General features: G+C 40.8%; 1 protein-coding gene across 1 annotated transcript in view; it reads left to right on the plus strand.

Moving 5' to 3' along the window:
- Positions 1 to 14053, plus strand: part of KDM3B (lysine demethylase 3B) — a 59802-nt gene that overhangs the window by 37643 nt on the left and 8106 nt on the right. The window contains exons 12-16 of the mRNA XM_068535957.1: positions 6570 to 6677; positions 7859 to 7986; positions 9073 to 9352; positions 10097 to 10353; positions 13219 to 13485. Coding sequence (XP_068392058.1) covers positions 6570 to 6677; positions 7859 to 7986; positions 9073 to 9352; positions 10097 to 10353; positions 13219 to 13485 — 1040 coding nt within the window. The remainder of the gene's footprint in view (positions 1 to 6569; positions 6678 to 7858; positions 7987 to 9072; positions 9353 to 10096; positions 10354 to 13218; positions 13486 to 14053) is intronic.

The raw sequence follows: 14053 nt of genomic DNA on the forward strand, positions 1-14053 counted from the left end.
ATAGTGGCTATGAAGTAGTATATCATTGTGTGTGTGTGTGTGTGTGTTTTTTAATAAATTTATTTATTTATTTATTTATTTATTTATGGCTGCATTGGGTCTTCATTGCTGCACACGGGCTTTCTCTAGTTGCGGCGAGTGGGGGCTACTCTTTGTTGTGGTGCGCGGGCTTCTCATTGTGGTGGCTTCTCTTGTTGCGGAGCATGGGCTCTAGGCACGCAGGCTTCAGTAGTTGTGGAGCGCGGGCTTCAGTAGTTGTGGCTCGCGGGCTCTGGAGCACAGGCTCAGTAGTTGCAGCGCACGGGCTTAGTTGCTCCGTGGCATGTGGAATCTTCCCAGACCAGAGCTCGAACCCGTGTCCCCTGCATTGGCAGGCGATTCTTAACCACTGCACCACCAGGGAGGTCCCTCATTGTGTGGTTTTGACTTGCATTTCCCAGATGACTACTGATGTTGAGCATCTTTTCATATGCTTATTGGCCCTATGTTTATCTTCTTTGGAAAAATGTCTATTCAAATCCTTTGCTTCACTTTGTTTTTGCTTTACCTTATTGCCCACCAAGAATCCTCCTTGGCCCTTGACTTCCTCATTCTTCCCTCTTCTAAGATACAGTGTAACCATTGTAACAGTGGTTTTAGAGCTTAGGCTACTGGGATCTGAATCCTACTTGCACACATTATTATACCAACTATGGTATCTTGGGCTAGCTACTTAACCCCTCAAAACCTCAGTTTCCTTGTCTATAAAACAAAGATAATATGAGTATGTCCCTCACAGCATTGTTTTGAGGATTAAATGAGATGACGTATGTAAAGTGGTTAACACAGGGCCTGACATCCACTAGGTTCTACATGTTAATGGAGCTAAGATCTTCCATTTTTGCCCATGAAAGATTAACTTCTGCACAAATTGCCCTCCTGCCATAAACAACAAGAAAACCAGACAAAATATATGAAACCACAATTTCAGATATTAGACAACAGGCAGTTTGAGTCTGTGTTCCCTAAGAAAAGGGAAGAAATAAGGTGAATCTTACAGTTGCCCCAGTTTACTGCTTGGAGGCAGTTTCCATCCTGTACCACAGGGAAAGGTAACTAATATAGAGTTTAGCAGTCTCATGAGTTGAGACAGAGATCAGAATCTGTGAAGAATAAGGTAGTGTACTGAAGAGGTTACAGCTACACAGAGAGAACACCAGAGATCTGTGGAGAAATCGTCTAAATTTTTTTTGTCTTATAGTGATCTGCACATGCATAAGATGAAACTTTTCTCAAGGCAGTCAACTGAGTAGTATACAGAACTGACAGTTTGTATTCCCACCAGCCAGAGTGGAGAGACACTGGATAGAGTTCAAAAGAGTCACACCCTTAGTAGTAAGACTAATGTTGTCCCAGAATACAGGCTGCTCTGGACCTGCCATAATGAAGTGTAAAGCAAGCCTTGGAAGGATCAAATTCATCTACAAGTTACTTAGTTATATGCCACACTAAAACCAAACATTCTTTAAAGGATTACGACAAAATCCAGTACTCTGAACATAAAACTCACAAAGCTCTGCATTCAGTGAAGAATGATCAGGTATACAGAAAAGCAGAATAATATGACCAATAATCTGGAAAAAAGAAAAAAAAAACTATCTGTAGAACAAATCCAGAAATGATAGTAGTGATGGAATTATTGTACAAGGACCTAAAACAGCTATTATAAAACTTTTAAATATGCTTGGACATAAAGGAAAACACAATGAGAAAAACAGAAGACATGTAACAGACGCAAATGAAACTTCTTGAGATGAAAAATATCTCCCCCCAAAAATTACACTAGGTGGCAGATTAGATACTCCAGAAGAAACAGTGAGCTTGAAGACAGCAATAGAAACTATAAAAGCTAAGCGCAGAGAGAAGAAAGAAATTTATAAGTTGAAGAGTGGATTGTTGGACTACAGGATATATTGGGCAGTCTCCAAAACTTATAAATGGAGTTCCAGAAAGAGAAAGGGCAGGAGGGCAGAGACAGAAAAAATATTTGAACAAATAAAGCCAAAAATTTTCCAAATTTGATGAAAAAGCTATAACACCACAAATCCAACAATAACCTTCAAACAGAAAATACGTTAAGAAAACCACACCGGGGCTTCCCTGGTGGCGCAGTGGTTAAGAATCACCTGGTAATGCAGGGGACACGGGTTTGAGCCCTGGTCCAGGAAGATCCCACATGCCGCGGAGCACCTAAGCCCGTGCGCCACAACTACTGAGCCTGTGCTCTAGAGCCCACGAGCCACACTACTGAGCCCGCGTGCCACAACTACTGAAGCCTGCGTGCCTAGAGCCCGTGCTCCACAGCAAGAGAAGCCACCACAATGAGAAGCCACCACGATGAGAAGCCCACGCACCGCAACAAAGAGTAGCCCCCATTCACCGCAACTAGAGAAAGCCCCGCACAGCAACAAGGACCCAACTAAGCCAAAAATAAATAGATAGACAGATAGATAGATAGATAGATAAATTTATTCATAAAAAAAAGAAAAGAAAACCACACCAGGGGCTTCCCTGGTGGCGCAGTGGTTAAGAATCCGCCTGCCAATGCAGGGAACATGGGTTTGAGCCCTGGTCCGGGAAGATCCCACATGCCGTGGAGCAACTATGCCCGTGCGCCACAGCTTTCAAGCCTGTGCTCTAGAGCCCGCGAGCTACAACTACTGAGCCCATGCACCACAACTACTGAAGCCCATGCACCTAGAGCCCGTGCTCTGCAACAAGCAAAGCCACCACAATGAGAAGCCTGCACACCGCAATGAAGAGTAGCCCCTGCTCGCCACAACTAGAGAAAGCCTGTGCACGGTAACAAAGACCCAATGCAGGCAAAAATAAATAAAAATAATAAATAAATTAAAAGAAAACCACACCAAAGCACATCATAATCACTTACCGAAAAACAGTGGTAAAGAGAAAAGCTGAAAAGCACCAGATGAAAAAAGGCGCATTATGTAATAAAGATAAGAATGATAGCTAACTTGTCAGAAACCTGTACACCAGAGACAATGGAACAGTATTTTAAGGTGCTGAAAACAAACCTATTAACCTAGAATTCATACCAGTGAAAATATCTTTCAAGAGTGAAATAGTTTTTCAGACGTGGAAAAAGTGATAGAATTCATCACCAGCAGATCCATGCTACAAAGTTAAAGGTAGTTACTCAGGCAGAAGAAAATGATACAATGTGGAAATTTGGATTTACACAAAGGAGTGAAGAATATCCTACGTGGTAAATATGCAGGTACATATAAAAGACTTTTTTTCTTAATCTTTTAAAAAGATAATTGTTTAAAGCAAAAGTAGTAAGAGTGTATTGTGGGGTTTATAATTTAAGTAAAACTAAAATATGTAATAACAGCACAAAGGAAAGGAGGGGAAAATGGAAGTATTGTTTTGTAAGGGTCTTAACACTGTGAAGTGTTACAGCATTTGAAGATAGACTGTGATAAGTTAAAGATACTGCAAACTCTAAAACAAACCAAAAAAATTAAGAGATATAGCCACTAAGCCAAAAACGGAAACAAAATCATATTATAAAAAGTAATTAATTCAAAAGGAGGAAAAATGAAACCAAAAAATGGTACAAATAAACAGATATACAGTATATCTTGTATTCAGATTTCTTGGAGTGGATAGCACAATTACCAAAAAAAAAGCCTAAGAAGGTTTTTTGGGGGCATGATAAAGAAAAGTTGAAACACTGAACTAGGTATAGATAGGGACATCTTATATAATGTGAAAGACTGTATTTTTCCCCCTAGGATCAGGTACAAAGCAAGGATGTCCACTCTTCGCAACTTCTATTCAACATTGAACTGGAGTTACTAGTCAGCATGAAGAAATAAAAGACAAGGAAAAGCATAATAATAATAATAATAAAAGGCACATAGCTTGGAAAGAAATAAAATGGTTTTTATTCTCAGATGACATGATCATCTATATAGAAAATCCCAAGAAATCTACAGTAAAGCTACCAGAACTAATAAATGAGTTTAGCAAGACTGCAGGATACAAAGTCAACATAACAAAATTCAGTTCTATTTCTGTATGATGTCAGTGAACAATTAGGGATAGATTTAGCAAATGTGTAAAAGACACATGTACTGAAGACTACAACATATTGCTAAGAGAAATTAAATGCTAAATAAATGGAGAGATGTACTGTATTCACGGATAGAAGATTGAATATTAAGATGTCAGTTCTTCCAAATTGATCTGTAATTAAGTGCAATTCCAATCAAAATCCCAATAGGCCTTTTTGTAGAAATTGACGAGTTGTTTCTAAAATTTATATGAAATACAAAGGACCTAGAATAACCAAAATTTTGAAAAAGAAGAATGAAGTTGGAGGATTTATACTACTTCATTTTAAGACTTTGTATAAAGCTACAGTAATCAAGACACTATGGTTAGTACAACAGAACAGAGTCTAGAAGTAAACCCACTCATATACATTCAACTGATTAGCTGCAAAGGTGCCAAGGTAATTGAATGGGAAAAGATAGTCCTTTCACAAATGGTACTGAAATAACTATATACATATTCAAATAATCAAATGAACTATTTTTATTCACATTATATACAAAAAATTAACTCTAGTAAATCATAGACCTAAACATAAAAGTTAAAACTCTAAAACCTCTAGGAAAAAAATAGAAGACCTTTGTGTCCTTGGGTTACATAAATATTTCTTAGATAAGACACAAAAAACAAAAGAAAAATTAATATCATCAAATTTGAAAACTGTCTTCAAAAGACATTAAGTAAATGAAAAGGCAAGCCACATAGTGGGAGAAAAGATTCACTGATCACATATTTGCTAAAGAACTTGCATTTATAATAAAGACCTCTTAAAACTCAATAACAAGACAAAAAAACCAGTTGTTTTTTTTTTAATTTTTTTTTTAATATAAATTTATTTATTTATTTTTGGCTGCTTTGTGTCTTCATTGCTGCGCGTGGGCTTTCTTTTTAGTTGCAGTGAGTGGGGGCTACTGTTCTTTGCAGTGCACATGCTTCTCTTTGCGGTGGCTTCTCTTTGTTGCAGAGCACGGGTTCTAGGCATGTGGGCTTCAGTAGTTGTGGCAGGCAGGCTCAGTAGTTGTGGCTCGCGGGCGCTAGGGCGCAGGCTCAGTAGTTGTGGCACTTGGGCTTAGTTGCTCCACAGCATGTGGGATCTTTCTGGACCAGGGATCAAACCCCTGTCCCCTGCATTGGCAGGCGGATTCTTAACCACTGCCACCAGGGAAGTCCCTACTTTTTAAATTTATTTATTTTTGGCTGCGTTGGGTCTTTGTTGCTGCTCTCAGGCTTTCTCTAGCTGCGGAGAGCGGGGGCTACTCTTCGTTGCGGTGCGCGGGCTTCTCATGCGGTGGCTTCTCTTGTTGCGGAGCACAGGCTCTAGGTACGTGGGCTTCAGTAGCTGTGGCACGCAGGCTCAGTAGTTGTGGTGCATGGGCTTAGTTGCTCTGCAGCATGTGGGATCTTCCCGGACCAGGGCTCAAACTCGTGTCCCCTGCATTGGCAGGCGGATTCTTAACCACTGCGCCACCAGGGAAGTCCCCACCAAAACCCAGTTTTTAAATGGGCAAAATATTTGAACAGATATCAAAGAAGATAGATCAATGGAAAATAATCACATGGGAAAAAACTATCATTACTTACTAGGGAAATGCAAATTAAAACCATAATGAGAAACCACCAACCCCACTAGGATGGCTAAAATTTTTAAAACTGAGAGTACAAAAGTGCTGTCAAGGATATGGAGCAACTAAAACTTATTAAACATTGCTGATAGTAATGCAATTTGGTACCATCACTTTGGAAAACAGTATAGCCATTTCTTTATAAATTTAGACATAAACTAGCATTCCACTTCTAGGTATTTCCAAGAGAAATGAAAATATGTCCACACAAAGGCTTGTACTTGAATGTTTGTAGCACTGTATTCATAATAGCCAATAATGGGAAACAATCCAACTATTTACCAGCTGATAAGTGGGTAAACACAATAAGGTACATCCATACTATGGAACAGCACTCAGACATAAAAAGATATGAATTACTGATAAATCCAACAATATGGATGAATCTCAAAATCACTGCTAAATGAAAGAAGCCCAACAGAAATGACAAATGACATACCATATGTTTCCAGTGATATGAAATTCTAGAAGAAGCAAAACTTTAGTGTTAGAAAGTTGGTCGTTGGTGGCCAGGGGTTGAGAAAAGGGTATTGACTGTAAAGGGCTGAAGGGAACTTCAGGAAGGGATAGAAAAGTTCTAAATCCTGAGTGTAGTACTGTTTCTACAACTATATACATTTGTCTAAATTCATTGACGTGTACACTTTAAATTGTTGAATTAATTTTATGTAAATTGCACCTCAGTGTAGCAGTATTTTTAAAAGTTAGCTGTTATCTTCTTTGACCCATGAAAAAATTGGCCTATAAAGCCTGAAACTCTGACTTACTGAGAGAGATACATCTTGTGACCCTCATAAAATAAGTAAAGTCATTTCATTTCTGTTTCAGAGACAGAAGAGATAGGTGATGAAGAGGTTTTCTCCTGGTTGAAGTGTGCAAAGGGACAGTCCCATGAACCAGAGAATCTCATGCCCACACAGATCATCCCTGGCACAGGTAAAGGAATTCCTTTTTTAGATTTGGTGGGGGAAAAAAGATGTTTTTAATTGAGCTATAATTTACACACCATAATATTTGGTAAAATGGTTTATCTCAGCTTGACTCTTTTTAAGCCTCACTAGATTTCCCTGAGAATTTGAATCTTCAGAAATGTTAGATTGTATGCAGCCACTGCACCCACTTTGCCTCACCTTTCTGGGTGGAGGGGTTGGTTGCTTTTCAGATGTCATTTTACATTCCTATGGTCGGCAGGACCAGAATAGAAAAAGTCAGTCCGGGAATTCCCTGGTGGTCCAGTGGTTAGGATGCTGTGCTCTCACTGCCGAGGGCCCGGGTTCAGTCCCTGGTCAGGGAACTAAGATCTCACAAGCCGTGTGGCCCAGCAAAAAAAAAAAAGAAAGAAAGAAAAAGCCAGTCCCCTGGCTTCCAGAAAGACCTTTGGTTCTAGGTTTATAAAAATCCAGCTGAAGCTAATCAAAGCTCTTGAATCCATGAAGAAGGCAGCTTAACAGTAGGAATGAATGGTCATGTGGCAGCTTACTTCATTGATTCCTCCAGATAGTCTGTTTCCAGCTTCCACACTTCCATTAACATACACACACTGAAGTTGGTGAATCCTCTGCCTATATTCTTCTCCACTTTGGGGAGCCACCCCCTGGATCTTTATAACCCAGTGCATCAGAGCAGAAGACCTCCCTGAGTGCAGTGGTCAGATGCCTGCTCCCTGCTGATCTAAGCATTGGTTAAATGTTTGTGTAAAGTTTACATTGGTCTATTTTTTTTTTAGGTATAACTTACAGTAAATCTCAAGTATACAATTCAAAATGTTTACATACGCTTGAACAATAGGGAATCTACCCCTAGAGTTTCTGCTAAAGGACACCTTGTTAACGTTTACTAGAGGAGGGAGGGAGTGTAGCTTAGTGGTTAAGCGTGCACAGAACTTTAGTGCTAGATAGACCTGGGTTAAAGTCTCGGTACTTTCATTTACCAACTTTATGTACTTAAGCAAATAACCTAACTTCTCTGAGTCTCAGTTTCATCATCAAAAATTGAGGGTACAAGCTGCTACCTCACTGAAATGTGGTAAAGCTTGAGAGAGATAATGTAAATAAGGTCTTTAGCACAATACCTGACACATACAATTATTCTACGGTTAATTGTTATTTTTTTTCCAGCTCTTTACAATATTGGAGACATGGTACATGCTGCCCGGGGCAAGTGGGGAATTAAAGCAAACTGCCCTTGTATTAGCCGGCAGAACAAATCTGTGTTGAGACCTGCTGTCACTAATGGGATGTCACAGGTAAAGTGGTGTGTATAGGTACAACTGAGAGAAACTCAAGTTCTTTGTACCAGGAAGTGCCTCATTTTCACCTCTGTTGTCCCAGGCTACTGTCAGATTCCTGGGGAATTAGGGGATGGGGAGGCCTGTCTAAAGAGAGCCCCAGAAGTTACTCAAGGGATTTAAATTCCCCCTGACTGGTATGAGTTTCTCTTCATGTATCTTTAAAACCAATTCAGGCTTGTTTGATAAATAGCACAAAGAGATTCTTTGCATCTTGTCAAGATTTGTACCTCAGGTTCCTTGTGTAGGTGAAGCGTACAGAAAAGGTCACTAGGAATACATTCCTATCGTGTGCATGGTCACTGCCTTGTCATGTTTGGTACTGAGGAAAGAGATATGAATACTAGCCTGCTGATCTGGGATCATTCTACCCTGAAAGCAGTCCTAAGCCTTCACAGAGAGGCAGTGATTTTCTCATTGCTCTGTCAGAGGTGGAGGTCATTCTGGTGTGATGGTGACTATTTTGAATAAGAGGCTATTTAAAAAAAAAGAAAAAAACCGCACACATACCTCTTACATTCGGAGGGCTTTCCAGGAATGCTACACATGATCAATAAGAGGTACAGGGATTAATGCTGAGAGATCTCAAAATATCTTTTCAGTAGAGTTGACATATTAGAGCAAATCATCTGGAAAATTCAATAATAGAATAATAACCATTTTATTGAGCATTTATGTGTGCCAGACACTATGCTGAGCTCTTTGCATATATCAGTACTATCTCATTTAATCCTCGGAACAGCTCTATGCGGTCAAGTTCTAATCACCAATTTGCCAGTGCAGAATTTGAGCCTCGGGCATGCCAAACAAAAACGCTGTTTTATTTTCAAGTCTTGTTCACTGCTCTTTCCACAGAACCTAGCATAGTTTCTGTCACATTGTAGGACTCAACAAATATATGTTAAATTAATGAATGAGTGAAATAGCAGTTTATGGGACAGTTGCTTTCCCAGACCTGTTTAGTGTCAGCTGTCATTACTATTTGCATTGTATTTTTTCTACACAAGGACAACACTTTAACCATGTTGGCGTTCTGTGCTATAGCTTCCTAGCATAAACCCTAGTGCCTCTTCTGGAAATGAAACCACCTTCTCAGGTGGAGGAGGAACTGCGTCGGTAACACAACCAGAGACTGACCATGTTGCCAAAGCCGACAGTACTGACATCAGATCTGACGAGCCTCTGAAAGCAGACAGTTCGGCGTCAAATAGCAATAGTGAGCTAAAAGCCATCAGGCCCCCTTGCCCTGACACAGGCCCACCTTCCTCTGCCCTGCACTGGTTGGCGGATTTAGCAACTCAGAAGGCTAAGGAAGAAACAAAAGGTGAGATTAACACAAGCCTCTGCCCTGCCTGTGGGTGGAACACTTGAGTTATTCTGGGATTCTTCAGACTCACACATTACCATCCACATTTTTGAAACATGCCACTTGCTTTCTCTGGCTGATCATGTAAAATGAGGGAATCTCTTTCCACTTCTTTCTAGAAGTGGAGCTTTTTAAAAAAGGCACATGCCTGGGTTCTACCCCAAACCTCTTTAGTCAGAATCGATATAAGATTTTTAACAAGCTTCCCAAATGCCCCTGATAGCCAGTATTACTAGCCAGGAGGGCTAGACTTGTTTTTCAGTGGGCACAAGAATCACCTGGGGAATCGTTAAAAATGCAGATTCCTGTGCCCCACCAGAACTATTAAGTGAAAATCTCTTGGAGTAAGACCAAGAATCTCCATTTTTAACAAGCACTCCAGGTAATTCTAATACAAGTATTCTGGAGACCCACTTGAAGAAACACTGTCTTAGAAAGTGAGGGAGACGAAAGATGGATGGGAACAAAAGGAAGTTTGAAATCCAGGTCTGGAAAAGAAAGGAAGAAGTAGGAGAGCTTCTCCTTGGCCATGAGACCTGCCATAGTCATAGCTCATCAGGCTTGGCCCAGACAAACCGTACGTAGTTTGGGGGGCAAGGGAGGGGAAAGTCTTTCCTCTTTCCCACTTGGCTGATTTTTAGGAGTCAGTTGCCTGCTGGGTATTCCTTGTGCCTAATGCTATTCCTGGTTATGTTCTTACAGAAGCAGGGTCCCTGAGGTCGGTGCTCAGTAAAGAGTCTCATTCACCCTTTGGGCTGGACTCATTCAACTCCACTGCAAAGGTCTCTCCGTTGACTCCAAAGCTTTTTAACAGTCTGTTACTGGGTCCCACTGCCTCCAACAACAAAACTGAAGGCTCTAGCCTTCGAGACCTCCTCCACTCCGGGCCCGGAAAGCTTCCTCAAACCCCCTTGGACACAGGCATACCCTTCCCCCCGGTCTTCTCTACATCCTCAGCAGTAAGTGTCCTCTCTACAACTCTAGCCTTTGCTGCTTTTCCATGAAAGAACCATCAGAGATCTGATAACTGGGTTAGAGGGTATATGACTGACTTGTGTCCTTCACATTATCAGGCCAGCTGACAAGATCTTTCTTTATATTAAGTTTTGGGAATGTTTGAGATCCTTTTAAGTAGTAAACCTTTTGTGCCATGTTAGGAAGTCAGTAGAAATTGAGACTGAAGTTTTTCAATCATCAGCAGAAATCACTTTATTTTCTTGACAATAACAGACATTAAATTTTTTTTAAACGTAGGCAGTACATTCATATTGTACTCTCTTGGGTATCTAATAGACGCTTCAAACCTAACACCTCTAAAACCACACTCCTGTTCTTCTGCCTGTGAGCCTGCATTTCCTTTATTTTTTGCTTCTCTTGGTCAGTGGCTTCCAATTGCTTGGCCAAAAATCTTGGAGTCTTTTGGGACTCCCCTCTCACATTTCGTATCTAATCTGTTAGCATAACCTTTCAGTTTGATTATCAGAATGTATTCAGAGTGCACCCATTTCTCATCAGCTCCACTGCTTCCTCTCTAGTCTGAGTCAACATCCTCTTTTGCCTGAATTTTTGTAGTAAACTCCTTACAGGTCCTCTGTATTTCTTCCCTTTCTACACAGAGCAGCTAGAGTGGTCCTTTTAAGATATGTCACATCATATCACCTCTGCCTAAAATCTTTCAAGGGCTTCCAATTTCATAATAAAAGCAGAGTCCTTTCAGTGGACTATAACGTTCCAGCCCTCTCTTCCGCTCACTTCCCTGACTTCAACTACCACTCTCCCTCTTGTTCACTCTGCTCTGGCCACACCCACCTTCTTGCTGTTTCTTGAACATGGGCAGGCATGCTCTCTCTTCAGAGCCTTTGCACTTGTCTTTTTCTCCACTGAGAACTCTCTTTTCCATGTCACAACATGGCCTGCTTCTTAATCAACTTCCTCTCCTCCCTCCTGAAATGTCACACCTTCAGTAAGCCTTCTTCTTAGATCACCCTTTTTAAAAGTCCATTCTACTCCCATCCTCCACTCATATCTGTTACCTCTGCACTTTTTTTTTTAAATTAATTAATTAATTTATTTTTGGCTGCGTTGGGTCTTCGTTGCTGCGCGCGGGCTTTCTCTAGTTGCAGCGAGTGGGGGCTACTCCTCCTTGCGGTGCGCAGGCTTCTCATTGCAGTGGCTTCTCTTGTTGCAGAGCACGGGCTCTAGGCACGTGGGCTTCAGTAGTTGTGGCACCTGGGCTCAGTAGTTGTGGCTCACGGGTTCTAGAACGCAGGCTCAGTAGTTATGGCACACGGGCTTAGTTGCTCCGTGGCATGTGGGATCTTCCCATACCAGGGCTCAAACCCGTGTCCCCTGCATTGGCAGGCAGATTCTTAACTGCTGAGCCACCAAGGAAGCCCTGCACTTACTTTTTCCATAGCACTTATTACCATCTGACTTGCTGTGTTTTATTTATTTTCTGCTTCACCTCCACTTAAAGGCATTTTTGTCTGTTTTTTTGTTTTTTTTTGGCTTTTTTGTGCTGCACAGCTTTCAGGATCTTAGTTCCCCAACCAGGGATCAAACCCAGGTCCCCAGCAGTGGAAGCAGAGTCCTAACCACTAGACTGCCTGGGAATTCCCCATTTTTGTCTGTTTTATTCACTACTATATCCCTAGTGGCACAATGTTTGATACATAAGTATTTAGTAAGCATTTACTGAACTAATAAATTCAAAACGTACAAAATTTAAATTTTAAAAATACAGTGAAAAGTCTCCTTCCCACTGTTGCCTCCCTTTTTGTAGGTGACATTGTTTCATGATTGTCCTTTAAGTGATAATAAAATATGTATATAGTTCCCCCCCCTTTTTACACAGATGTTTTTATACATTGCTTTTGTATTTTCAGTTTATATATTTCAGAGATCATTTCAAACAAGTACACAAATATGTTTCTCATTCTATTCTATGACTAATGACTGAAATTTGATGAACTGTGGGTGGTTGAGCCTTGTACAATGTGAGTTATTTGTTTCTCTTTTGGATAAATGACCAAAAAAATTACTTTGAGCTCTGTCTTATTTGTACTGCTCCAACTCCCAGTTCTCCTTTTTCTTTTTAAATTTTCCCAGGATGTTATATGATTACATGTACTCTGTAGAGATCATGATTAGTGATACTTCAGACATTGTGTTATCAAGTTTACAAAAGCCCTCCCCTTCCTTCACTTCTGTGACCTTAGGTATGTCACTTTCATCTCTGGGCCTGAGCTTTCCCGCCAGCTGAAACAAATGAGAGATTCTTGGTAGGGGACGGATTGGGGAGTAGAAGACTGCTTTCAGAATATACAGTTCTCTTGGGTACTCTGGTACAACTGTTTATTGGGGTACACTCCCTGGTAAAAAAAAATCACTGCCTTGATAAGTCACCTCAGTTACTTAATTGAAGTATATCCCTTGGGCATGCTGGCCAAAAAAAATGTGTAACCCTCAAAATAAATGATCTTTCTCACTCAGTTACAGCATTTTGTGATCCCTGCAGTCTACATGCATATGCTTAAAACGGGGCTGAATGCCGAAGATATTTCTTAGGTCTCAAATCTCCTGCAGTAGAGGGGGCCTTTCTGTACTTTTTTTTCATAAATATAAAGCAAAATATGAAAGCTAGGGAAATGTAAGATAGTGACTTAATAGGCTCCCCCCTCCAACTACAAAAGACTTTACAATAACTTTTATGAAATTTAATCAGGTAGATCAGAACTCCGTGTGAATATAACTGTGAGACTGTTTTTGAATACTCTACTGGTGGTGCCTCAGTCATACTAACCTGATGGGTTTGTGTCTGGCAGGGAGTGAAGAACAAGGCCAGCCTACCCAACTTCCTTGACCACATCATTGCCTCAGTGGTAGAAAATAAGAAAACCTCAGATGCTGCAAAGCGGGCCTGTAACTTGACTGATACCCAAAAGGAAGTGAAGGAGATGGTGATGGGGTTAAATGTGCTGGACCCCCATACCTCTCACTCCTGGCTCTGTGATGGAAGACTTCTGTGTCTCCATGACCCCAGCAACAAAAACAATTGGAAGATCTTCCGGGAGTGTTGGAAACAAGGCCAGGTAAGCAAGAATAAGCAGATCCCAGGGTCGGCTGTCTGCCTGCCCACTATAGCTACCAGGATAGTTTCAGTTCTCTCTGGGAGACACTTTGCCAAGGAGATTTAGACATATACTAAGTTTGTTGTAGACAGCCTTGCTACTTCAAGTTTTCTTGGATTTTTAAAAGTCAGAAGATTCCTAAAAATACATTGTGGATCTTTTTATTTCTCAGCTGTGTAGCTCTGTGTTCTTAAAAGGGCAGTTGAAATTCCTGTGAGGTTGTGATCTGACATTAATGACACCTTTAGAGGAAAATCCGTAAGTGTGATATGGGGTGAGGCAAAAATGGGTGGAAGTGGGTGGTACTCTTCTAGGTAAATGTTTCAAGACCACACAAGTCTGTGTGATAGTGTGATAACACTTCCTGATTTTTATACATTAGCAGGTGTGAGGAAGGGGGAGGTTGTAGAATTGTCTGGATAGTTTTTTATTCGAGATGTGAGGACGTATTCTCAGAGTTTGCATTTGTCAGCTTTTCATCCTCTCACCTCAAAATAGTGGTAGATACCAGGGCAGCAGAAGTGATTTT

Source organism: Eschrichtius robustus, chromosome 2 (assembly GCF_028021215.1).
Source record: "Eschrichtius robustus isolate mEscRob2 chromosome 2, mEscRob2.pri, whole genome shotgun sequence".
NCBI lineage: Eukaryota > Metazoa > Chordata > Mammalia > Artiodactyla > Eschrichtiidae > Eschrichtius > Eschrichtius robustus.